At 43.2% G+C, this 25271-nt stretch overlaps 1 protein-coding gene across 3 annotated transcripts in view; it reads left to right on the top strand.

Moving 5' to 3' along the window:
• The window catches only part of dnah2 (dynein, axonemal, heavy chain 2), a 58717-nt gene that overhangs the window by 13730 nt on the left and 19716 nt on the right, over window positions 1–25271 (top strand). For all 3 annotated transcript variants that reach the window (XM_072913244.1, XM_072913245.1, XM_072913246.1), the window contains 50 exons: window positions 625–813; window positions 896–1040; window positions 1116–1308; window positions 1380–1580; window positions 1689–1845; window positions 1999–2173; window positions 8826–8989; window positions 9062–9223; window positions 9291–9394; window positions 9475–9631; window positions 9721–9803; window positions 9879–10059; window positions 10200–10338; window positions 10415–10632; window positions 10712–10804; window positions 10883–11008; window positions 11080–11190; window positions 12765–12953; window positions 13045–13148; window positions 13221–13410; window positions 13500–13680; window positions 13762–13889; window positions 13977–14129; window positions 14209–14334; window positions 14415–14633; window positions 14721–14838; window positions 14962–15236; window positions 15315–15467; window positions 15542–15694; window positions 15832–15923; window positions 15987–16185; window positions 16271–16495; window positions 18571–18675; window positions 19854–20042; window positions 20125–20210; window positions 20307–20437; window positions 20522–20671; window positions 20754–20921; window positions 20992–21292; window positions 21370–21502; window positions 21649–21788; window positions 21872–22082; window positions 22176–22292; window positions 22364–22505; window positions 22646–22815; window positions 22893–23009; window positions 23082–23246; window positions 23305–23427; window positions 24500–24648; window positions 24717–24783. In XM_072913244.1, the coding sequence (XP_072769345.1) occupies window positions 625–813; window positions 896–1040; window positions 1116–1308; window positions 1380–1580; window positions 1689–1845; window positions 1999–2173; window positions 8826–8989; window positions 9062–9223; window positions 9291–9394; window positions 9475–9631; window positions 9721–9803; window positions 9879–10059; window positions 10200–10338; window positions 10415–10632; window positions 10712–10804; window positions 10883–11008; window positions 11080–11190; window positions 12765–12953; window positions 13045–13148; window positions 13221–13410; window positions 13500–13680; window positions 13762–13889; window positions 13977–14129; window positions 14209–14334; window positions 14415–14633; window positions 14721–14838; window positions 14962–15236; window positions 15315–15467; window positions 15542–15694; window positions 15832–15923; window positions 15987–16185; window positions 16271–16495; window positions 18571–18675; window positions 19854–20042; window positions 20125–20210; window positions 20307–20437; window positions 20522–20671; window positions 20754–20921; window positions 20992–21292; window positions 21370–21502; window positions 21649–21788; window positions 21872–22082; window positions 22176–22292; window positions 22364–22505; window positions 22646–22815; window positions 22893–23009; window positions 23082–23246; window positions 23305–23427; window positions 24500–24648; window positions 24717–24783 (7767 nt within the window). The remainder of the gene's footprint in view (window positions 1–624; window positions 814–895; window positions 1041–1115; window positions 1309–1379; window positions 1581–1688; window positions 1846–1998; window positions 2174–8825; window positions 8990–9061; window positions 9224–9290; window positions 9395–9474; window positions 9632–9720; window positions 9804–9878; window positions 10060–10199; window positions 10339–10414; window positions 10633–10711; window positions 10805–10882; window positions 11009–11079; window positions 11191–12764; window positions 12954–13044; window positions 13149–13220; window positions 13411–13499; window positions 13681–13761; window positions 13890–13976; window positions 14130–14208; window positions 14335–14414; window positions 14634–14720; window positions 14839–14961; window positions 15237–15314; window positions 15468–15541; window positions 15695–15831; window positions 15924–15986; window positions 16186–16270; window positions 16496–18570; window positions 18676–19853; window positions 20043–20124; window positions 20211–20306; window positions 20438–20521; window positions 20672–20753; window positions 20922–20991; window positions 21293–21369; window positions 21503–21648; window positions 21789–21871; window positions 22083–22175; window positions 22293–22363; window positions 22506–22645; window positions 22816–22892; window positions 23010–23081; window positions 23247–23304; window positions 23428–24499; window positions 24649–24716; window positions 24784–25271) is intronic.

Raw genomic sequence — 25271 nt, 5'->3', positions numbered from 1 at the left:
GGTGAGAAGCTCTGTCATCCAGGGGGAGCTCAAAGTAAAGCCGCTGCTCCTCCACATCGAGAGGAGCCAGATGAGGTTGTTAGGGCATCTAGTCAAGATGCCCCTTGGATGCCTCCCAGGGGAGGTGTTTAGGGCATGTCCGACTGACAGGAGGCCACGGGGGAGACCCAGAACACGTTGGGAAGACTATGTCTCCCGGCTGGCCTGGGAACGCCTCTGGATCCCTCGGCAGGGGCTGGACAAAGTGGCTGGGGTGAGGGAAGTCTGGGCTTCCCTGCTACCCCCGCGACCCGACCTCGGATAAGCGAAGAAGATGGATGGATGAATGATCTTGAACTTTTTGAAAATACTATATTTTATTCATCTCATTAAGTGAATCATAACTGACTTAACTTTTTAATTAAGACGACTGTAATTAGAATGAATTGATGTAAAGTGTGCTACAAATTGTAAAAAGAAGTAAACATATGTGTTAATAATTGCTATGAAAGGGGTTAGTATTAAATAAGCTTTGCTTCTTCCTACTCCTTTTTGGGCTGCTGTAAAGAGAAATGAAAAATATGTGATGTATGATTTTTAAACTGTATTCATGTTTGAAATACATTTCAACCAACCAACAAAAAGGTGGAGGAACACTGGGTCACTTACACTGAGAAGGTGGACCATATGCTAGAGGAAGCCCTACGCAGCAATGTGAAGCGCTCCATGCAGAAATTAGCACAGGCCATTAACGGAGACCGCAAATCATCACCCACTCCTTTGTTCAGAGTGCTTGTGTCACTGCGCCAGCCGGATCCCAAGGCCATTCTTAGGGTACCAGCAACTATTCTAGCAAATTTCAATAAAGCTGATCCATATTGGCACTAATTTTTTTTTACCTTGGAAAATGGGACAGGTTGAGTTCTCCCCATCTCTCCGAGACCTTGCACAAATATTGGACATTCTGCCTCAGATCATCAACACAATCTCCAAATTCAAGCGACTGCCTGAGCTCCTCTCCTGCGAACATTCCCCAGAGAATCCTATTCACGTCAATATTGGTTTGTGGCAAATTCAATACTTTCCCCTTACTCTACCTAAGTGTTGCCAACTCCCCTGATCTCTTGATGGTTTAGGAAATGATGAGGAGATAAAAGACATACATGCTGCAGTTGGTGCAGGCATGTCAGCCACCGCCAGCCGTTTGAAGGAGTATTTGACCACCTGGGACAAATACAGAGATATCTGGGAGACCAACAAGGACTCTTACATAAACCGTTACCAAAAACTCAATCAACCGGTTGCTTCTTTTGATGCAGATATACACAGGTACTGCCCCTAGTCACACTTTTATTCATCCAGACACAGAAAAATATTGTAATGAATCTCTTTTTACTCAGGTACACAGAGATAGAAACAAGTATCCAGCAGGAAGAGACAGTGACCAACTTCCAATTCATTGTGCTGGACTGTTCGCCACTTAAGACTTCGTTGGTGCAGCACTGCAGTCGCTGGCAATCTAAGTTCATGCAGCTCCTTGTGCGCATCGCAGGCAACCACCTCAAGGAACTGCACGCTTCCATGAATAACAATGCCAAAAGGTGGGTCGTCCCATTAAGTAACACAATCAGTGTTTGATAACAAAGGTTAAAGGAAAATAAATGTAAGGAGGTTTTGTGTGCGCGCGTTTGTGTGGGTGTGTGTTTCAGGTTGAGTCAACCCAATAAGACACTTGTGGAGCTGAGTGAGAGCCTGCATCTTCTGGAGTCTCTTCAAGGCAGTTTAGTCAAGACTGAGTCTGACATTGTTCTGATCAATGAACAGTTTGCTGTTCTGGACAAATATGGTTTCCCTGTCGAACAAAATGTAAGTGTTTGAGTGATGCAACAGTTGTTCATTGAGTTAATTAAACATGCATGTTATTTAATATACACCCATACACTTTATTTGGTACACTTGCATAGTGTAAATATATTTTTATTTTGTGGTGTATTTTCTGCAACTGTTGTGTGCTTGCAGCTTCAGGATTTGCGGGGTACACTACACGCCAAGTGGGACTGGTTCCAGCAGGTTTTAATCGACAGCGATATCATGCTAAACGGGCAAAAGCAGAATTTCAAGAGCGGCTTAATATCCTCCTCCGAGGACCTCACAGAGAAGATCCTGACTACGATGCAAGAGTTCACCACCTCAGGTCACACACACTTATCCTGTTCATGCATGATCAAGAAATGTATCAATCAATCAATGAATTTATTTTATTTGGAACATGTTAAAACTTCACTAGCACATAATTTTGCTCAATTGTACATTGCAACTGTTGCGTTTTGGACCAGTTGTTCCTCCCAGGGAATTCAAGTCACAATTCGCTCCCAAGTTCTTTCCGACACTTAAAGCTGAGTTGAAAAACCACCAGAGACAGAATAGGTATTTTGTTGTATATTCTCAAAGCTTTGCCAATATACATTGATTGAGACCAGTCCAACCCTAGAACATTCAATTGCGCCTCCCAAAATGGTCTGTCTTCCCGATCCCACCACCCTCTCTCTCGTCCCATCTCTGTAGACAAAACAAATGCTAGTCAAAACACATTCCAAAGAACTCAAGGTTAACACACACAGTATACTTGCTGACAGAGCATCAAGAGAAGAAATGGAAAACACGAGCTGTTTTCAAATATGACAAAGAAATGGAAGAAGTACAACTTAAATTCGGATATATGTAAATATCTGCCTCCGACAATTCCCCCTTCAGATCTTCTAAAAAGATCTTTATCACTAGTACAACACTTCTAAAATACGCCCCTCTTTGAGCAAGCTAGTAAAAAATTAAAAGCATAGTTACATGGGAGATAAACGGATGGAATCTATGTCAATGTCGTCACTCATACAGGGAAGGAAACTAGCATTTCTCGAAAGTCACCACTTTGCCTGACCCCCTTCAGTGACATAGCAAACCCAGGTTGTTCAGCAAGCCCCTCAACAGCATCACGAGTCAGGTTGGTCAGTCTCAACAGATTATAAAAAACATAGTTAATGCGTTCTACATTTTTAGTAGCAGTCACAGGGAAAATAGCACCAATTATAGGAAGGTTCTCGAAACCTGCACAGGATTCACACCACAATTTATGTTGTGGTGGGACCCCCCTTGGTTGTCCAATTGCATCAAAGTAAACACCCTCAGGGTTTCTCATCAAATCAAAGGAGCCCGTTACACTCCTCCGAGATAAAACATGGCGTCCTCTGCGGGAAGTTAGAGAGGCCGCTGAAACAGGAGTTCCAAGGGGTGTTAATTTGGAACCGTCTAGGGTGACTGGGGTCACCAGTCTAACCATAGCACAAAGCCCAACGGCGGACGTCGGGATTCTAATGTACAATCTGTGCTCCCCACAATACCAGAATAAGTCAGCTCGTGCCCTATCCTTGAGCCATCTATCAGGGTGGTGCACCAGGAGGGGTAATGTCACCCAATTTGTAGGGGGATGAAGGGGATCCTGTAAATTGAAAACACGTGTATTTCAGCTTTTAGGCCACAAAGGGAAGAAGTCGGGTGAAATTGTCAACAGGAGGGTACACACTAACCAACAAATCACAACCTGGCGGTGTGGGTTCAGAAAACAAGGAGATAAGACCGTTTGAGCCATTAGTGTCAGTCAACTTAAAAGGGGCGGGGTAAGTGTGGGGAAAGGGACGTCCAGCGGAACAAGCAACACAGTCACCCAGGTCTTGGCTCTTAGCCATGCTAGTCATCCACCTAAGCCACAGGTTGCCTGCACCTGCTCCTAAGGTCAAAGCTACCAGGTCTTCAAGGGGGCAGAGGTAGTTAACGCCCTCTCAAGGACATTAATTTTAATCATTCCTTTAGGGTCTGTACCTTTCTGGTCAACCCCCAAAACAACATAAAAGGGACTAGGTATAACACCTGTTCTGGCAATTGTAGGGGAAAGGGGGTTCTGGGACCGATCAAAGTTCCTCTGAAAGGTCATCCCTCTCAGAATAACTTTGAATTGTGGAGGTATGTTGGCATATTAAGGGTCATGGTAGTCTAAGGGCCCTGTGTAGTGGGTTACCTGCTTCCATAAGGGGCACCACTTACCAGAGTATGTTGTCCGCATCCGACACCAATAGTTCAGGTTTGAGTCGTAACAAAAATAGAGGTTACTAGCGCGGTAAGAACTATATTTTTTTTTTTTTTTTTTTTTTTTTTTTCACACTTAGTCACTCTACACAGGTCAGAAAAGTAAGTCCTGCTGTCCCCCTTGACCCAGTCTATTTCAAGTCCGCTGTACGTTCTAAGACACTTGTCAGTCACTGTCGTCGGGAAGGAAGAATTGAGACACAAGGTCAGTAGAGCAAGCCCAAACACCAGTCCGTCAGGGAATCCTACTGGGTATAACATCCTGCCTTTCAGAAATCAAAATCAGAGTAATTCAGGTAACGAGACGGGGATAAACATCAAACTTTTCACTTAATGTAACGACACAAATAGTATGCTGAAAGCAAGCAAGAAAAACTAAGAAACATCTAGCATATGGACTGGTCTCACAATCAATGGTATACAATATTGAAGTTGATCAGAGTAATGTAGGTAGAAAATCTGGAAGATCTACACGACGGTAGACGGCAGCTCAACGGAGAGAGGCGTCTCTCAGCGTCGTCTTTTGGGCCCCTTCCGTGGCAGGCTCCTCCGCGGGAGTGCGGAGGTAGAGGTGGTACCAGGTGTCCCCTGTACCAGCTAGTCGAAGGGCGTGGGACGTCCGTACCACGACCTTGAAGGGACCATTCCACCTGGGCTCCGTACACTTGCGTTTGATGACCTTGATCTTGACCCTCTCAGTGGACGGAAGGGAATCTGGAGTGGCGGGCTGTCATCCTCGAATCTGTACAGAAGAACTGGCACACAAATTCTGCATTTTGTGTAAAATACCATTTTGGTTTTACGCTGATTCCTTCTTCCAGGGGGTGTTGATCCTGGGAAGGGGCTGACCTGTATGCAGTTCATAGGGTGAAAAACTCAAAGGGCGGTAAAACAGTTTTATTCACGGACATTCGAATGATCATTAACGCTAATTGCAACATGTCAATCCAATTCAATTTGGTCTGTGCACAGATTTTAGCCAATTCGTTTTTGATGTTCTGGTTCATCCTTTCAACCTTACCTTGGGACTGTAGATGGTACCCCCAAACCGAACCTGTGTTCTAGTCCAAGAGCATTTTCGACCAAGGCTAAGTGAGTAATTTTAAAATGGGTGTTTTGTCTGACCTAATCTTTTTGGGGAAACCATGTCAGGGAATTAGGTCATTCACAAGCCATTTAATTACTGATTCTGCATCCTCTTTTGAGGTTGGGGTTGCTTCCGGCCAACCACTGTGATTGTCAACACAAGTCAGCAAGTATCTTTTCCCTTTCACCGGATTGATCATATCAATGAAGTCAAAACTATACACGGTTCACCCTCACCTCCTCCATATTCCAAATTGATCTACTAAACTACTATTGATGTGCAAAATCGTTATTTTCAAGTTAAATTTACAAACTTACAACAATTTAGTTATAACGTCTTCCCCACAGGAATATTGTTAAAGCTATTTTGTTGTACGGAGTCTGAATCCAAAAGTCTGAATCCAAAAGTCTGAATCCACCCTCACCTCCTCCCCCTTCTGTTTCTGAAAAAGAGACTGTGTCAGTAATACTATCACTTTCAGAAACATCTAAGAATAAGGTCAGCTAATAGTCAAGTACAGCAAGAGCAGGGGCGGAAGACATGTCATGTTTGAGGTCAATGAAAGTCATTTCAGTCTCTGTGGACCACTGGAGGGTGGTATTAGGGTAGGGGACCCCTTAGCGAAATCAGAAATAACTCAAACTCAACTAAATCCTAAATTTTATGTACCTTATCCAATATGGTGAAAGCTTCAAAATATGCCTATATTTATATCGACACAAATACTAGAAAAATACTAACCTTATGGCGGATGCTTTCGCAATAGTAATTTGAAATTTCAGCACGCCTGGTGGCCACAATAACAAATTAAGTCAAGCTCATATTGTAGAGAGTCGAATGATGCGGACACGTTTGTTACTGAATACTTTCTGTCAGACTTCTGTCATGGTGACTGTGTGTATGTAATAAGCAACTACAATTTTTTGATATGCTTAAATGTAATGTGTCGTTTTAGCTCAGCTGTTGTGTAGCTGCTAGCTCCTCGTAGCCTACAGCCGGGGTGTCCAAAGTGCAGCCCATAGCTATGTGCTTAACAGAAAACTTAAACAAGAGGAAAATGTGGTTTTGGGGTGTCGGTGCAATGAGTGGCAGCTACGCCGTGTTTTATCATTGGACCTAAGTCTTTGGTTTTGTAGGCGGGGCAAAGAGCAAGGGAACAATGTGGGACAGCAATTGTGTCCATCTTATACTATGCTAGTTGTAGCAAAGATATGTCAACATGAGCAGCCACACCTTGAGTTCCAACATATATAAATATAAAGGAGTCAAAGGCCTCCTGGCATGAACATGAGGCGATTCGGGTGGCGGTACACACGGAAGCATCTCAGTCAGCCAGGGTTTTCACTGATAGAGCAGTTGGAGATGTCAGCCATTTCTGGTGTTTCAGGCTGTGGTATGAGCTCATGGAGGAGCTTTGGTAGGGGTGTCGCATTTTGGTGGTTGAGCCGTCAGGTAACACCAGGAAGGTTCCTTCTGTGCGATATTGAATGTCAGGGTACAGTCTGTAAAGGAGGTCATTACCAATTAGGCAAGGTGTGTGCAGGTCAACCACGAAGGGGTGCTTCAGCGAGAGTCCAGCAATCTGAACCGGAAGAGGTTTGGTGACCAGTAACATTCTTGTGACCTCAGCGAAGCCTTCGACCTTCAAAAAGGATGCACACAGTTTCTTTGGTACCTCTGCATTCAGAAATGAGTGGGTGGAACCAGTGTCAATCACAAACTGATAACATTGTCCGTTGACACTTATGTCCAGCAGGGGGCCTGTCTGTATTTCCTGCTGGGGCTTCTGCCTTGGGCGTCCTTTGCCATGCCTGTATGATGTTTTGGCTGCAATTGGGAGCCTGTCTCGTTCAGAGGAGTTAGGACATTCACGTTGCCAGTGACCCGGCTGGTCACAGATGAAACAGTTTTCACCCTGTCTTGGCCTTAAAGCACCATGTCCACCACCCGAGTCCAACCGTCTGGTCGCACGTCTGTTGAGGATTCTTTCCTCCACCTGCTGGGACTCAAAAGCAAGGTCACCCACTGCTGAATATACCCTAGCTGATCTTTGACCTTTTGGTTCTTTTAACTTTTCATCTTCAGCGATCTGTAATTTAAGTAGTTGTTTCCTTGTTACTCTACCACCATCCTGCTCTGTCCAATTTTGCATGTGATGAATAAGATGTCCCTGCCATGTGTTGTTTTTGGCACCGTGTATATCAGGGTTAGCTTTGTTTAAAGTGTTTAGCCAAAGGTTCCCTCCCTGAGGTACAGGTGGGAAAGCAAGCTCAACAATGGCTTGCATGTCTGTGACGGAAAAATGCTTATTTTGAAAGTGGCCCCTAATAGCAGCTTTATGTGTCAACAATGTCTGGTATGCACGCGCGAGGTTGCCATCTGCCGGAGGAAAATGGTCAGACGTGCAAAGGAAGGGGTTAAGAATTTGAGCCGATGTCTTAGAGAGGGCGTGTGAGTACCTCCCTCTCTTGGCACTTGAGTAGGGGGCGTTGGCTTAGTCAAAGTCTGGGCGGGTCGTTTGAATAGTCTCGCGCATACGCGACAGCCCGTCCTTATCTAATTCTTCTCTAACTTTCTTTTCACTTCCGTCAAACTCTTAAATTCTCGAGCACATAAGTTCTGTAAGCCTTCTTTTAAACTGTTAGGTTTCTCACCCTGTGCTCGAGCCATGTCCTTATCTATTTCACCTTGTTCCCCCCCTCCGTCTCTCCCCGCGGACTTAACCGTCACCAATAGCAACACACACACACAAGCACGCTTATGCTCTCAGTAGACACACACAAGCACACGTACACACACACACACACACACACACACACACACACACACACACACACACACACACACACACACACACACACACACACACACACTCTCCCACGCAACAAGCAACATACACACACACAAGGAAAAAGCTGCACAAAAGCTCTTTCTCTGCGTTTCACTTTACCATAAAACTTCCAGTTACTTTTCTTTATTTACCAAACGTTTAAGTTCACGACTTTTCGAGTGTTGTAAACTCTCTCTTAAACCTTTCATGAAGCGTTCTCCTTTTAAACTCTACCTGCTAATTTCATTGTTGACAACAGTACATTCATCACACTCCCCCCTTCTTCACTAGCACATAATTTTGCTCAATTGTACATTGCAACTGTTGCGTTTTGGACCAGTTGTTCCTCCCAGGGAATTCAAGTCACAATTCGCTCCCAAGTTCTTTCCGACACTTAAAGCTGAGTTGAAAAACCACCAGAGACAGAATAGGTATTTTGTTGTATATTCTCAAAGCTTTGCCAATATACATTGATTGAGACCAGTCTAACCCTAGAACATTCTATTGCGCCTCCCAAAATGGTCTGTCCTCCCGATCCCACCACCCTCTCTCTCGTCCCATCTCTGTAGACAAAACAAATGCTAGTCAAAACACATTCCAAAGAACTCAAGGTTAACACACACAGTATACTTGCTGACAGAGCATCAAGAGAAGAAATGGAAAACACGAGCTGTTTTCAAATATGACAAAGAAATGGAAGAAGTACAACTTAAATTCGGATATATGTAAATATCTGCCTCCGACACAACGTATATGTAGAAACCAACACTGTATGCTTCTTTGTATTACCAGGTCCATTTGATCCTGCAATCAGCACTAAGACGGCCCTGAAGCTAACAGCAGAGCACCATCACCAACTCAAAGCTCTAAAAGAAGAAGAAAATGCCATCCTGGATGGCCTGAGCTTCTTCAAAATAGAGCAGGAACCTTCCAAAACGATCCAAGCCTTGGAGAAGGTCTGACATCAACAGACATAACCTACTCAATTTTTAATAGAGCACACTGTTAATTTGGACTCTGTGGTGCAGGATATGGACTACTTGCAGGAAGTGTGGGAGATCTCGCATGAGTGGAACTCCCACTGGGACAGCTGGAAGGGAGGGCAGTTTATAACACTTCGGACTGAAAATATGGAGAGCAAAGCACAAGACATCTACAAAACCCTCCACAAACTGCAGAGGCTACTCAAAGTCAGAGTTCATTAAATAGCTGCGGATATGAGTTTGATGTGGCTTTACTAAACCTCTGGGTTTGCAGGATAAGCAGTGGAGCATTGTGGATTTCTCCAAGAAGAAAGTTGACCAATTCAGGAGAATCATCCCCCTTATTGCTGACATGAGGAATCCGGCCATGAGGGACAGGTACAGTACGGACAAGTGTTGTGGGTGATTTGAATATGAATATAAAGATAATGCTACTCCTTATGCCATGACTCTTCCAGGCACTGGAATCAGATATGTGCTAAAGTACAAAGCTCCTTTGATCACACCAGTGTTGACTTCACCCTGGAAACGATAATTTCTCTGGGTTTTGACAAGTATGCTGATTCTATCGGTGAGATCTCTGGGGCCGCCAGCAAGGAACTCTCCATAGAACAGGTCCAGACTTGTTAACAGCGAGGATCAATATATGTTGAGCAAGTTTTCGCACACTGATTTCTGTATTATGACTTGTTTTTATTCGCAAGGGTTTGGAGGAGATAATCAAGACGTGGGCGGATATGACTTTGGATATTTCACCTTACAAAGATAAAGGCCATTTTCGTCTGAAGTGAGATCTAGTACGATCGGCCTCATTAATCAAATATGAAGAACCATGTGTCATTGCATTGTTTTGACTTTACAGAGGCACAGATGATATTTTTCAGGCCTTAGAGGACAACCAAGTAACTTTGTCCACTATGAAGGCTTCTCGTTTTGTTAAAGCTTTTGACAAGGAGGTGGACACATGGGAACGTCAGCTGTCCCAGGTGATGGAAATTATTGAGATGGTTCTCACGGTGCAGCGCCAGTGGATATATCTTGAGGTATAACATCACATACAAAAATTAGGCATACACTCACCACAAGATGGTTTTAGATCTTTTATTTTCCTGCGTCATTGTTGATTTTCTTTTTCTGTTTAAGTTTTTTTCCCATCCTTTTTCTTTGTTGTCCACACCTCTAGAATATTTTCCAAGGAAAGGACATCAGGGAGCAGCTACCAAAAGAGTGCAAAGAGTTTGAAGACATTAGTTCAAGTTGGAAGACCATCATGACTCGACTCAATGAAAACAACAACGCTTTGCAGGGAACACACCATCCAGGTATCTCTGTCCAAGTTTTTACACTACAAATTAGTGCAGCACTTTTCTTTTGCTGATAATTAATTTACTTTGTCAGGCTTGCAGGACACATTATCCAAGATGAATATTAAGCTTGAGGAGATCCAGAAGGCCTTAGACATGTACCTCGAGTCCAAGAGACAGGTATTCCCTAGATTCTACTTCTTGTCTAACGACGATGTTTTGGAGATCCTGGGCCAGTCGCAGAACCCGGAGGCAATGCAGCCGCATCTAAAGAAGTGTTTCGACAACATCAAAAGTCTGCGCACTGAAAAGGCAAGTCACTTGTTTATGTGACACTAACTACACCTTGTACAAGCTGAATTCAGCCATGGTTGTCTGGTATCTTCTGTAGTTGGCCAAAAGGTTGGACGCCACTGCCATGTTCTCTTCTGATGGGGAGATGATTGAATTAATTAAGGCGGTACCACTGGACAAGCCTGTGGAGGTACAGTCATTATGAAGAGCAGGATGGACAACGTTAGCAGTTACAATATGAGAGATTAATGGTTTGTGTTGTGTTTAGATTTGGCTGTGCGATATTGAAAAGGCCATGCGTAGCACGCTAAAGAATTCCCTGCATGACTGCCTGGTAGCACTCAAGAAGATGAAAAGCCAGAGGGACAAGTGGTCCAAAGACTGGCCAGGACAGGTGACTAACTTTCCACTGAGGACAATGATTATATAATTATTTTACTACACTGATTTTTCTTGTATTTTTAGATGCTGATCACAGCCAGCCAGATCCAGTGGACAACTGATGTCAACCAGGCTTTAATTACCTGCAAGGAGCTAGATGACAAGTCCGGTCTTAAAACCATGATGAAAAAACAGGTGTGCTTTTTGTGATGCTTCCTACAACTTTACGATTACTTCACACTTAATAGTACAAATATGTACCGAAATTGGGTCTTTTTTAGATACCGACCAAATTCTGTTGGTACTAATGAGTACCAATACACATAAAATCTAATGGTACCAATTTTCGATGCCCCGGTTGCCTGTGATGTCACATCTTATTGCAGACTCGGCACCAGCTCAAGCAGTTTGCTGGCAAAAAGGCGTATTTATAGTAGACTGCCTTTAAGTCATCTTCCAATCCATACCAACAAAGCAAGCATGCCTGATAGAAAGCGCTGGATGCTAATTCACATTGGATATGCCATATACATGTTTCTGATTAGCATTGGCGATTTTACATGGCCATTTCAGCACCTCCAAATTTGGCGATGTGAAATACAACTAAGATGCAAGTTGCAATCAAACAGCAGGTGTGTAGTAAGTACAATACCATCCATCCATTTTCTACCGCTTATTCCCTTCGGGGTCGCAGGGGGCGCTGGAGCCTATCTCAGCTACAATCGGGCGGAGGGCGGGGTACACCCTGGACAAGTCGCCACCTAATCGCAGGGACAACACAGATAGACAGACAACATTCACACTCACATTCACACACGAGGGCTAATTTTAGTGTTGCCAATCAACCTATCCCCAGGTGCATGTCTTTGGAGGTGGGAGGAAGCCGGGGTACCCGGAGGGAACCCACGCACTCACGGGGAGAACATGCAAACTCCACACAGAAAGATCCCGAGGCCGGGATTGAACTCACGACTACTCGGGACCTTCGTATTGTGAGGCAGACGCACTAACCCCTCTCCCTCCGTGCTGCCCGTACAATAATAATAATGGATTAGATTCATATAGCGCATTTCTAGACACTCAAAGCGCTTCACAGAGAAGTGAGAACCCATCATTCATTCACACCTTGTGGTGGTAAGCTATTTTCGTAGCCACAGCTGCCCTGGGGTAGACTGACGGAAGCGTGGCTGCCAGTTTGCGCCTACGGCCCCTCCGACCACCACCCATCATTCATCATTCATTCACCAGTGTGAACGGCACTGGGGGCAAGGGTGAAGTGTCCCCCCCAAGGACATAACGACAGCGATTTGGATGGTAAGAGGCCGCACTACGCCATGCCGCCCAATACCTATAGGAAAACAATTAGTAGGGCTCAACAAAAGACATGACTAACACATTTAACTTAATGCCCACAAACTACTTCCTGGCTGCGGCAACACATCGAGAACAAACTGAAATGAATGCATAATTTTATACTAAGTAGTGTAAGAAAACGAGCTGTGACTAGTGGACAGCATAGTTATCATTATCAGCTTGGTGTTTGACATTTAAGAATATATATTTAATCATAAAACAAATTAACCTTTATTACAACATGCACTCTGACAAAAGTACCAAACATTGGTGAGTACAGATTCCCAGCTTTCAGGAATTTGTATCAGATTAGTTCAAATGTGATAGATACCCATCCCTCCTCCATAGCCATTTCATGGGTTGAACATTAACAACCCACAAAAAAACTGCTTAAGTTTTCTCTTTTTCTCTTCCAGGTGTCCTTGCTTAGACGATATTCGGAGATGATCCGTAGCAACCTGTCCAAAGTCCTGCGTCTGAAGATTGTTGCTCTGGTTACAGTTGAAGTTCATGCTAGAGATGTCATCGCAAAACTGGCTAAGGCAGGATGCAACGACGCAAATGCCTTTGAGTGGCTGTGCCAGCTCAGGCTTTACTGGGAGAAGGTTACAAAACATTTGTTTACCGATTAGTGCCAGCCAGAAGAGAACTGGAATAAAGTGTCCACTGACCTTACTCATTTGTTTGTCACCAAAGGATTTAAACAACTGCATCATTCGACAGACCAACACACACTTCAAGTATGGCTATGAGTACTTGGGGAACTCCGGAAGGCTTGTCATCACTCCACTTACAGACAGGTGACCATCACTAATTAACTAAAAATAATCTTTAAATACATACATTGATTTTAATTCATCAACATTCTGCAGGTGTTACATGACCTTGACCACGGCGCTCCATTTGCATCGAGGTGGCTCTCCCAAAGGGCCCGCTGGCACTGGGAAGACTGAGACCACGAAAGACTTGGGTAAATCTTTAGGGATGTATGTCATTGTTATCAACTGCTCTGAAGGACTGGACTACAAGTCAATGGGGCGCATGTTCTCTGGCCTGGCACAGGTAGGAAGGCACTAGATGGGTGGGATGTTGTGGTTACAGCTCGCCATCACGGTGCCCAATAATCAATTTCCTGCCATCCACCAAACTAGACAGGAGCGTGGGGCTGCTTCGATGAGTTCAACCGAATCAACATTGAGGTGTTGTCTGTGGTGGCCCAGCAGATACTCTCCATCCTGTCCGCCCTCTCAGCACTCCAAACCAGGTTCCAATTCGAGGAACACAACATCAGCCTTGTCGCGTCGTGCGGTGTTTTTATAACAATGAACCCTGGTAGGACAAATGAGAGGTCAACACTGGAAACAGTTCTCATGAAAATGGACTGTTGAAGTAGTTCTAATCTGTGTTTTTTAGGTTACGCTGGTCGTTCTGAGCTTCCAGACAACCTCAAGTCCATGTTTCGACCTATCTCTATGGTGGTGCCTGATTCTACTTTAATTGCTGAGATCATACTGTTTGGAGAGGGTTTTAACGACTGCAAGGTGCTGGAAAAGAAATGTATGCATTATTGTTTACATCCTAACATCTGCATCCTCCTTTGTCCTTCCCATCTATCATTTTGTTGCCAGCTCCTGGCTAAGAAGGTGTTCACCCTGTACTCTCTGGCCATGCAGCAGCTGTCAAAGCAAGACCATTACGACTTTGGCCTCCGTGCACTAACCTCCTTGCTCCGTTACGCCGGCAAAAAGCGGCGCGTTTGCCCGAACGTCCCCGGTGAAGAAGTGAGACTTTTAGTCTGCCTTGAGATTTAGCTGCCCCTGTGATTCTTTCTACATTAATCTACACAATTTCTGTCTTTAGGTCTTACTCATGGCCATGAAAGATATGAATATTGCTAAACTGACCTCTGCTGACCTGCCGCTGTTCAATGGAATCACCCAGGACTTGTTCCCTGATGTAGAAACACCTGTAATAGACTACGGAAAAGTAGGCTAACTCAATCAAAACATTGCAATACATACAATTCTGCCTTCTTCAGCAATATTTTGGTGCCATTTCTCTTTCAGCTAAAGGAGGCTATTCAGGTAGAACTTTGTCAGAAAGGCCTGCAAGTGACATCTTTCACACTGACCAAAGTCATCGAACTCTATGAGACCAAAAACTCCCGACACTCGTCTATGTTAGTGGGCAAGACAGGCTGTGGCAAGACAGTCACCTGGAAAACGCTGAAAAATGCCCTCATCGCCATGCACAACAAGGAAGAGGCAGGCTTTGAGCTTGTGCAGGTATTTCTTGTTTTCGTTGTTCGAGTACAACCTCATAACTTAAAATTGACATGCATGATTCAATGCTTCACTTTGCTTTTCAAAAAGGATTTTCCACTGAACCCCAAAGCCATGAGTCTTGGAGAGCTGTATGGCGAAAATGACCTGTCCACTAATGAGTGGAGTGATGGAGTCCTCTCCAGTGTCATGAGAACAGCGTGTGCAGGTAAACATGCCAAAAACAGATTATCGGTCTAGTTTTAAATCCTGTTGTAGTCAGTCACATAATGTGTGCTTGTTAATGTGTGTTTGTGTGTGCGTGTGTTGTGTGGTCTGTGGGGATGTTTAGATGATAAACCAGATGAGAAGTGGATTGTGTTTGATGGGCCCGTGGACACACTGTGGATTGAGAGCATGAACTCTGTCATGGATGACAACAAGGTGCTCACGCTCATCAATGGAGAGAGAATTTCCATGCCTGAACAGGTGTCTCTGCTGTTTGAAGTGGAGAATTTAGCACAGGCTTCTCCTGCGACAGTGTCCCGCTGTGGAATGGTCTACAATGATTACGTCGACCTGGGATGGAACCCCTTTGTCCAGTCTTGGCTCGAGAAACGGCAGAAGGTACACAACAAGGCCTAACTACCACAACAAAATACAATGATGCAAAATAAATTTCTAACATGCATAATGTCTCTGCAGGCTGAGGTGGAACATCTGAAGCCTTTGTTTGAGAATTTCATCGAGAGAACATTGAGCTTCAAGAAGAATAACTGTAAGGAGTTTATCCCTGTCACGGAACTCAATAGTATCATCTCGCTCTGCCGCCTGTATGAGGCCCTTACCATAGGCAAGGTAACACATTGGGAGATGTTCGTAAAATCTCCCCTGTCGTGTAGCTAATAATCATTTGAAAAATCCATTGGAAGGTTAACATGTCTGACAAGGAGAGCCTGCCTCGGAATGTGGAGCTTTGGTTTATCTTTAGCCTCATCTGGTCCATTTGTGCCTCAGTCGATGAGGATGGACGCAAGAAGATGGATAACTTCCTGCGGGAGTTGGACGGCACCTTTCCCCTTAAGGTTTGTGTTTGAGCATCACAGCAGTACACTGTCAATCGAACAGTCACAGCAATTTTAGCTGTTAATGTGCAGCCTTAGTATGAATGTCAAGGGAACAAGCTAAAATATTCTGAATGTTTACGTTTTCCATCTTTTAGGACACAGTGTATGAATACTACGTACACGTCAAGAACAAATCCTGGGCTCCATTTGAAGATAAACTGCCAAAAGGCTGGCGTTATAACCCCAAGTGAGTTGCAAGATGGAATCTGGTACCGGACAAAACAAAATTCCAACTTACTCTCTTTTTAAGTTCCCCATTCTATAAGATCATGGTTCCGACAGTGGACACGGTTCGCTACAACTACTTGGTCTCGGCGATGGTGAAGGCTGAGTATCCAGTGCTGCTCACCGGACCTGTCGGTACCGGGAAAACATCGGTGGTTCATGGTGTTTTGCATAGTCTGGACACTAGTCATTGGTCCTCACTCACTATCAACATGTCCTCACAGGTTAGCGCTGATTCTCCAGATACTTAAAATGGTACATCTGCTCAAATTAGCTCATGTAAACAATTTTCCTTTCATGGTTATCCAGACCACATCAAATAACATCCAGGCCATTGTGGAAAGCCGCTTGGAGAAGAGGACCAAGGGTGTTTTTGTGCCGGCAGGAGGGAAGGACCTGCTTTGTTACCTAGATGACCTTAACATGCCAGCGAACGACCTCTTTGGCTCACAGCCGCCACTAGAGCTGCTGCGTCTCTGGATTGACTACGGCTTCTGGTTTGATCGTCAGAAACAGACGACGACTTATGTCAAGGTAAGAGAAGATAGAAGAGTGTTGGTTTTTTACTCTGGTGCTTTTTGTGTGTCAGAGTTGTTAGCTTCAGCGTGATGACAATAACAAAATGATTTCATTGATGACCCTTATTTCATGACGATAACATGAAGATGACAAGGTAAACATGGCTCTATGATGACTAAAAACATTAAGAGACGTGTGAGAGTTTTTGTTAAAGAGATGAGATGGGATGAAAATGCACAACATTCCTGCCTATTGTGCACGTGATCTTTCAGTGAAAAACAAAAAAGTATCTCTTTGGTGTCAACTTCCGTACCATTCTTGTCACTCCTTCCACCTTGCGTGCATTTGGGGCAATGTAACATGGCGACAGCGTCAACAAAAATGGCTTGGGGTTTTGAAACAACAGAACGATCATCATTAAGAAAACCTGAATGAACAGTAATAAATGTGGACACAAACAGGGAGAATAAATATCACTGATCTCTGAAAGCTCATTGCGCTGATATTTTTTGGAGGGTAATTTAAAACAAGTCCCAGTGTTCAGAATAACGCCATTATATAATAGCATCGTTACTCGAGCCATAACTTTTGCTACTAATAAGTAATGATGTAATGAATACTTTTGATGTGGTTTTATGTCAACACAACAGTGTCAGAAGCAGAGCAAGTTCAATGCAGGCAATTTCTTTATTATTGAATGCAACAACAAGCACCACACTAAAATGAACTTGATATCAAATAGAAGGAGGTACCACCACACAGCAAAAAACACACGAGTACACACACTCATACACGCACTACTAGTATGTGGGAATAATGAAAAACAAATCAATGATTCAATTGACAAGCCTGCAATCCTACAATACCCAAGTCAGCGTCCGTTCTCAATGGGTACTCACCGCCGTTTAGCCTTGCTCGAAGAAAAATGCCCCATGCTTGCGTTGTTTTTGGCTGTACGAACCATTTAAGTTGCGAAAAGGATAAACGTTTCTTCAGAGTTCCCCAAGATATAATCAAGAATGCCAGAAAAGTGCAAGATTTTATGGAAAAGGTACCACACACTCCAGTACAAGGGAGCAGAGCTGAAGAATGCACAAGTTAGCAGTGACCACTCCATTAAAAGGTTTGTTTGATATACTTTTACCGTTTAGTGTTTCCCATTTAACTATTATCTTGATATTACCGGTATTTGTATTTTTTAAGAAATGTTTTGCTCCAAGTGTTCTGTAAAACAGGGGTCCCCAACCTTTATTGCACCCGGTTTCATGTAGGCATTATTTTCACTTGTGCTGGATAAATACAGCAAAAATAAGGCGATACTAGCACTTTATTTACTTGGTATCAGATCGATACCAAAATTCACAGTATCACCCACCCCGAACATGCAGATTATTTAATATTTGTCATATTGACCCATGGTTAAGTGGGAGATGTAGTATTTCACACCTGTTGCTGTTTGCATGTGCCTCCTGTAAATGCACAGCACACTGATTTAGCTTCTGTAATGTTTCAGTTCCCATCTCTTTGTGGATGTTCTGTTAGCATGTTGTGATATATGAAACAGGTCAATTTAGTATTTTGTCAAAATTGTGTTAAATTTGTCAATCTGCTATTTTCACAACATTTGTGTGACACTTAAGTATGATAAAGTAGGGTTTCAGTTCATAAAAAAAATATTGTTTGAAATATGATAATAAAATGTTTTTGCTCAACAGTACGGCAGCAATGCATCTCCATCCATGGGCAAGTTTAGGTTAGAATTGTCAATCTAGTAATTAATCTGGCTGTTATGCAAAATAATTAAAATCAATCTTAATCTCATTTTCCAATACTTTTTGACCTAAATTAATTTAAGGTTGAAATACTTATTATTTCATCTTCTTTGTTTTAACTAGAACTGGCTAAAACCTTGTTTAGTTTTTTCAACTAAAACTATAGAAATTACTAAAATGTGACTAAAACTAATGTGTTCATATGACTAAGACTAAAACTAAGGTGGCTGCCAAAAATAACACTCCTGTGTGTGTATTATCCCTTTACAACTATACAAGACCTGTATAACACTCACTTATGAATGTTTCAACTGTTAGAAAATGTCGCTGCTGGCCTCAATGGGACCCCCCGGCGGAGGAAGAACTAACATTTCTGGCCGTCTGCAGAGTCGTTTCAACCTCGTCAACATGACTTTTCCTAATGTAAGTTGTGCTGAACTTCGCTCCAATTTGCATCATCTACAACACAAAACTATAGCACTCAGGGCATTGAATCGGTTGCAACTGGACTGTTCACATTGTCTTAGAAGACGCATTGCCTCTCATTCGAGCAGGCTTCATCAGTTAATGCTCCCAGACTTAGATAGGACAGCTCTAGTCTGAGGCTGCCTCTACGCTAAGCCGGCTAAGTTTATACAGGATATAACCCACCTAACCTTATCCCTGTCCACACACACACATTGCCATCGTTTAAGACACCCTCGCCCCTCTGTCCGCCGGCGCAACGCGACCTAATACGCATGCGCGGAAAATGGCAGACGCGCATATATTACGTCATAGTCACCTCTGACTTAGAAGTGTTTCCTTACCAGGCAGTCTGGTATGGGAAGTATTTCAATGTAGCCTATTGCCACATTTCTTTCAATGGTAAACATTGCTTGCCTCACCATCAGCAGCTGTTAGACTAGCCCTATTGTAGTGAATCACACCTGCGCCATCATACATGAATCTATAATGGGCGTGTGAAAGTGAACAATGTAATAAAGAACATTTTACAACAATCAATCTAGGGATTTAGATATCTGGTCAGGACACTCCTCACTCGTTTACCTTCACCTTCATCGTCCTTTCTTGTGGCGCATTTACCCGTGTAAAAAATATCCAAGGAGTGGAACCTTAAACGATGGGTTAGTCTGGTTGACACGGGTTTAGGCTAAATAGTTATTCGTTTAAGGAGTTATCCGGCTTAATGTAGATACGGCCTGAGATGTTGGTGGTGCATCCCACATATGTTGCCTCACATACAAAGCTGTCCTTTCATCCCTTCCTAAGAGATTCAAAAATCTCTAAATAAGCAGAGGCCTCACTCCATCGTATCTTAACTGTTGTTTTGCACGAAAAAAAACCCAAAACCATTCTTGTGGGGGGATGTTGTGGCATGTAGGGGTCATGTCCCACCTTAGAGGATATGTTGTATTCAACACCATCTGAGACTATAGTTGTCCTATCTATCTCTGTAAGCATAAGCTAATGAAGCCTGATCGAATAAGAAGCGAAACATCTTCAAAGGCAAACCAAACAATCCAATTGCGATCGATTCAATGCCCTGAGAATACAATGACTGAGATGATAAAAAGTATTCACGGCACTTATGTGTTCAGGACTCTCAAATACGACGTATCTTCAGCACCATGATTAACCAAAAGCTGCAAGGTTTTAAGGAGGACCTTAAGCCAGTTGGAGAGCTTCTCACCCAGGCCACTTTAGAATTGTATTATTCAGTTACGGCTCGATTTCTTCCCACTCCAGCCAAGACACACTACCTCTTCAACCTCAGGGATATCTCCAAGGTTCATGTACATGTGTTCAAAAAGTCTACCTCCAAAAACACACATATTTATCATCTTTTACTTGTGACATTTTTTAATATAGGTGTTTCAGGGTCTGCTAAGAGCACATCCAGAGTTTCACGATAGTAAACAGAATATGGTTAGATTGTGGATCCACGAGTGCTTCAGGTAACCTCTGATAAGGTTTGACCCCCGAGCAGATTCAAGAGATGTTGATATCTGCCATTCCTTTCATGGTCTAATCACAGTTGCTAAAAATTTCAGGGTTTTCTCTGACCGACTCATTGACCAGACTGACATGGAAGCCTTTGTCACATTGCTAACGGAGAAAATGGGTGCCCTCTTCGACCTCGTTTTCCACAACATATGCCCTGATAAACAACCTCCAGTATTTGGTACATCATTGCAGCATGTTCACACACAAACAAGGGATGAAGAAAAGATGGTAGCATAAACTGTGATCCCCTGGTGTGTTTAAGGTGATTTCCTTACTGAGTCTGGGGTGTATGAAGACCTTTTGGACATGAAGATTCTCAAGAAGTTCATGGAGACTCAGCTAGAAGAGTACAATCTGACGCCAGGCGTAGTGCCCATGAACCTGGTGCTCTTTCGGGACGCCATTGAACATAGTCAGACACTAGAAAAACACTAAAATTGTTTCAATATATTTAGATTATAATATTCCATGAGATCTATGTGTTGCCTTTACAGTAACCCGAGTGGTCCGTGTGATCAGCCAGCCAAGGGGAAACATGCTACTTGTCGGTGTTGGGGGTTCGGGCCGACAGAGCTTGTCCAAGATGGCTGCCTCCATCTGCGAGTATGGGGTGTTTGAGGTGGAAATCACCAAACAGTATCGCAAGCTCGAATTCAGAGAAGGTAAGTTTCAAGATGGCTCAACTATTCTTTAGTGCCACCTTAAACAATCATTTTCCCAAACGTATTCCAGATGTCAAGAAGCTGTACCGTTTGACTGGCGTGGACAACAAGCCCACTGTCTTTCTCTTTAATGACACCCAGATTGTGGATGAATCCTTCCTAGAGGACATCAACAATATCCTGAGTTCTGGAGAGGTCCCCAACCTTTACAAGCAAGATGAGTTTGTGGAGGTCTGCAACTGCTTGTCCGATTCTGCCAGAAAGGAGAATGTGGTGGAAACACCTGACTCCTTATTTAGCTTTCTAATAGAGCGCGTCAGGAACAACATGCACGTTGTTCTCTGCATGAGTCCAGTGGGAGACCCCTTCAGGTATCTTCACACTCTCCTCCCCACTTTCTCCATCTTCAACTGGAGCCGTTAAACCATGTAAATGATGTTGCTTCCAGGAACCGTATTCTACAGTACCCGGCACTTGTCAACTGCACAACCATAGACTGGTTCTGTGAGTGGCCGAAAGATGCGCTGCTGGAGGTCGCTGAGCGGTACTTGGAAGGATTGGTACTTGGATCCTCTGAGGGAGTAAGAGAACAATCATTGCTGAGCTGCTAAATATAACACTGTTTCACTACAGAACATACCTCATTTGATTTTAGCTCATTCTGTTCAGTTTTTTTGGAAACCTGCCAACTACCAACCAAATTTACACTTAGTTCATAACTTTACAGGGTGCAACGAAGGTTGCCTCCATTTTTGTGACCACACACCAGTCAGTGGCACAGATGTCACACAGGATGAAAGTGGAATTGAAGAGACATAATTATGTGACACCCACTAACTATCTGGAGCTGGTGTCTGGCTATAAGAAGTAGGCACCTCTAGAAGTGTATAATGATAACTGCACTTTGTTTTATGGATTTGTAGCCTGTTACCTGTCATTTGTTTATTCAGGCTTCTGGCTGAGAAGCGCAGTGAACTAGGAGATCAGGTGAACAAGCTGCAAAATGGGCTTTTTAAGATCAGTGACACAGGTGAGAAGGTGGCAGCCATGACAGTGCAACTGGAGGAGGCCAATAAGCAGGTGGCTGACTACCAGAAGGAGTGTGATGAGTACTTGACTGTTATTGTACAACAAACCAGAGAGGCAGACACTCAGCAGAAGGTCAGATATCTAAGACGCTCAAAGTAATTGGTGAAAGTACAGTATTTGATGTCATGTCAGGTTGTGTGAGTCTTATTCTTTCTCTGTGTTTAGACTGTAAGTGCAAAAAAGGAAAAAATTTCAGCGGAAGAAATGCAATGTAAAGCCCTGGCAGATAATGCACTGAGAGAGCTAGATGAAGCCCTGCCAGCCCTGGATGAGGCCACCAAGGTATCACTGATATTCTTGTCTCATCTGACTACTGATGGCGTTCATCAACTTTGACTTTTTTCGCCACGAAGGCTCTTGAATCTCTGAATAAGAAGGACATGACCGAGATAAAGTCCTATGGTCGTCCACCCGCTCTGGTAGAGAAAGTGATGCAGGCGGTCATGACTCTTTTGAACAAGGAGCCCACCTGGGCAGAAGCTAAGAGACAACTGGGTGAGCGAGAAGGACTGTTTTTGAACTCTTCTCAAGTGGTTCAATGAAATGAAAGCAAATTAAAGAAACATATATATTGCTGTATTCAATGTTTAACAAAGAATAGCTGGTCATGTTGTCTCTTTGAATGTTTGCATCAGGTGAGGCCAACTTTATTAAAACCCTGATCAATTTTGACAAAGAAAACATCTCCGACCGCGTGTTGAAGAGGATTGGTAATTACTGCAGACAGCCCGACTTTCAGCCTGATATCACTGGCAAAGTGTCTCTGGCTGCAAAGTCCCTGTGCATGTGGGTTAGAGCCATGGAGGTATGGATATTCATCATGAACCATAACAACAACAATATAGGACAGAAGTAAGGCAAATATGTGTTATATTGTTACAGGTCTATGGGTGTATCTTCAGGGTGGTGGAGCCAAAGCGGGAGCTGCTGAATAGTGCCTCAGCCCAACTTGCACAAAAGCAAGGTGAACTACAAGAGTCTGAGAACAAACTGAAAGAGGTAACCGCCCATGAGATACATCAGGACAAAGATACACTGATATGATTGATGATAATTATGTTTTGTGCACAGGTGGGGGACAAATTGGCAATGTTAAACAAACAATACGCTGAAAAAGTGGCGACCAAGGAAGATTTGAAGAGGAGGTCAGACGATATGGAGGTGAAACTGGATCGAGCTGACAAACTGGTGAAAGGACTGGCTGGGGAGGGGGTCCGCTGGCAGCAGACTGTTAAGGTAGGATACGATCTCCATGCCAATTTGTATGGTGTGAGTATTAACGTGTATCTGTCAGGGTCTTGAAGAGAACATGGGCTATCTGGTTGGAGACTGCTTGCTTGCAGCATCTTTTCTGTCCTATATGGGACCCTTCCTGTCCAACTATAGAGTGGAACTGCTTGAAATCTGGATGACAGAGGTGAGAACTACATATTTTATGCAAGACTAAGGGCCTGATCTACTACGATCTAGATACCACGCTAAACAGCGTGTGCAAACTATAAATTGCTTGTGTTGCGTGTGATCTGCGTGTGCAATTGAAAAGTGGTGCAGACCGCCTTATCTAAATGAGGATTTTGTGTGTACAATACAGGGCTTTTACCACAGAAGCACTCGATCATTTACTGCACATTCATGTTATCATGTTCTACATGTTGCGTTTAGCTATGATTTGAAACAAGCAGCAGACATTCACCACTTTTTTGGGGCATTTTAGAAGCAATCATGCGGTGCATCTACATTGGGAACCACTTTTTTGCGCACTGAAGGTGCGCTAGTTGGAGAGGCTGCAGTACTAACTGTGAATGTGAAGAGTAATATGCAAGAAAATGCATATTGCAAAAAGTTTATTTTACATAGGATATGTGTTAATAATACATCTTCTATATGAAAAAACGAACGTCATAAAAAAAATACCAGCAGACATAAATACGCATCAATTGAATGCGTTTTAATCAGCCACTTAAGTCATCCAGCAGCTATAAATGTATAAAATAATATTAGTGATTAGAAAATATGTCTGATGTTTTCATTTATGACACTCCATATACAGTATGTTGACAAGCATGCATAACACGTAGCTGCTGCGCAATCGCCTCATTCTTACAGCCGTCATTTTGTACGTACCTTTTAGACGTGCTAAATAAAGATACAAAATAGCACCAACAGGTGAGGTTTATTTTTGATAAGTCCAACAGCGTTTGCGGAATAATTATATTTGCATCTTCTTCTCCCAGTATTGTGGGTGTGATAATCAGCATATATTCTGCATATTAATAAAGATAGACACAATGAATGAATGCTCCTTATCCTGCTCCTTATTCTGCTCACTAAAGAGACACAATCCTCTGTGTGCATGTTTAGTAGATCAGCTTTGCTTGTGCTATCAAATTTGCACGTATTTTAGTACACACATACCTTTAGGAGATCAGGCCCTAAATTTTCAATTTTCATGCAGTATTTATTTGCCCATCTCTTTTCCCTCTCCTCAGGTCCAGCACCAGGAAATCTTGTGTACCCCAGGATTCAGTTTTTCTACTTTTCTTTCAAACCCTACAGTAGTGAGGGACTGGAATATTCAAGGCCTGCCCTCTGATGCTTTCTCTACAGAGAACGGTGTCATCGTCACCCGTGGCAATCGGTTAGTAAATATACACAAGTAGTGGGAATATTGATTTGAAAAACAAATGTTTAATTGTCCTGTTCAAGATGTCCACTGATGGTGGACCCGCAAGGCCAAGCTATGAAATGGATCAAGAAAATGGAGCAGAAGCGAGTAAGTCATGTCCCAAACATTTAGAGTTGTGTTTGTATTTTACATGCAATTTGTGGTTTCTTTGCCATTTTTGGTAGAATATGAATGATATTAAGTCAAAATAGTAATTACAACTGAAACTGCCAAAGTGAACTTTAATGAAAGTTTACATGCCCTGGTCCTTATTACTGTGTTAAAGAAGTAACAATAAACAGTAAAAATTATAACCGGGGTAAAACTCTCGACTGATAGTATTACTGTTTTATGGAAAAAACGGGATTGATAACTGCACTTTGATAAACTCACGAACTGACTGCCGCCAGCTCGCTAGCTTGAATGCTAACATGAAAACAAGAGACATTAACGTCTTTCCCCATAAGAAACAACACACCCCAATCTAAACTTAGATAAACATGCTGCTGTCTGGACAATAAGCTATTCAATTGTGCTCATTGAACCTACAAGCTGTGCTCTCTTAGCCCCAAGTGATTGTTCTATACTCAAAGGAA

This window comes from Nerophis lumbriciformis, linkage group LG05, assembly GCF_033978685.3.
Source record: "Nerophis lumbriciformis linkage group LG05, RoL_Nlum_v2.1, whole genome shotgun sequence".
NCBI lineage: Eukaryota > Metazoa > Chordata > Actinopteri > Syngnathiformes > Syngnathidae > Nerophis > Nerophis lumbriciformis.
The sequence above is the reverse complement of the archived record's forward strand: the minus strand, read 5'-3'. Positions and strand labels throughout refer to the sequence as shown.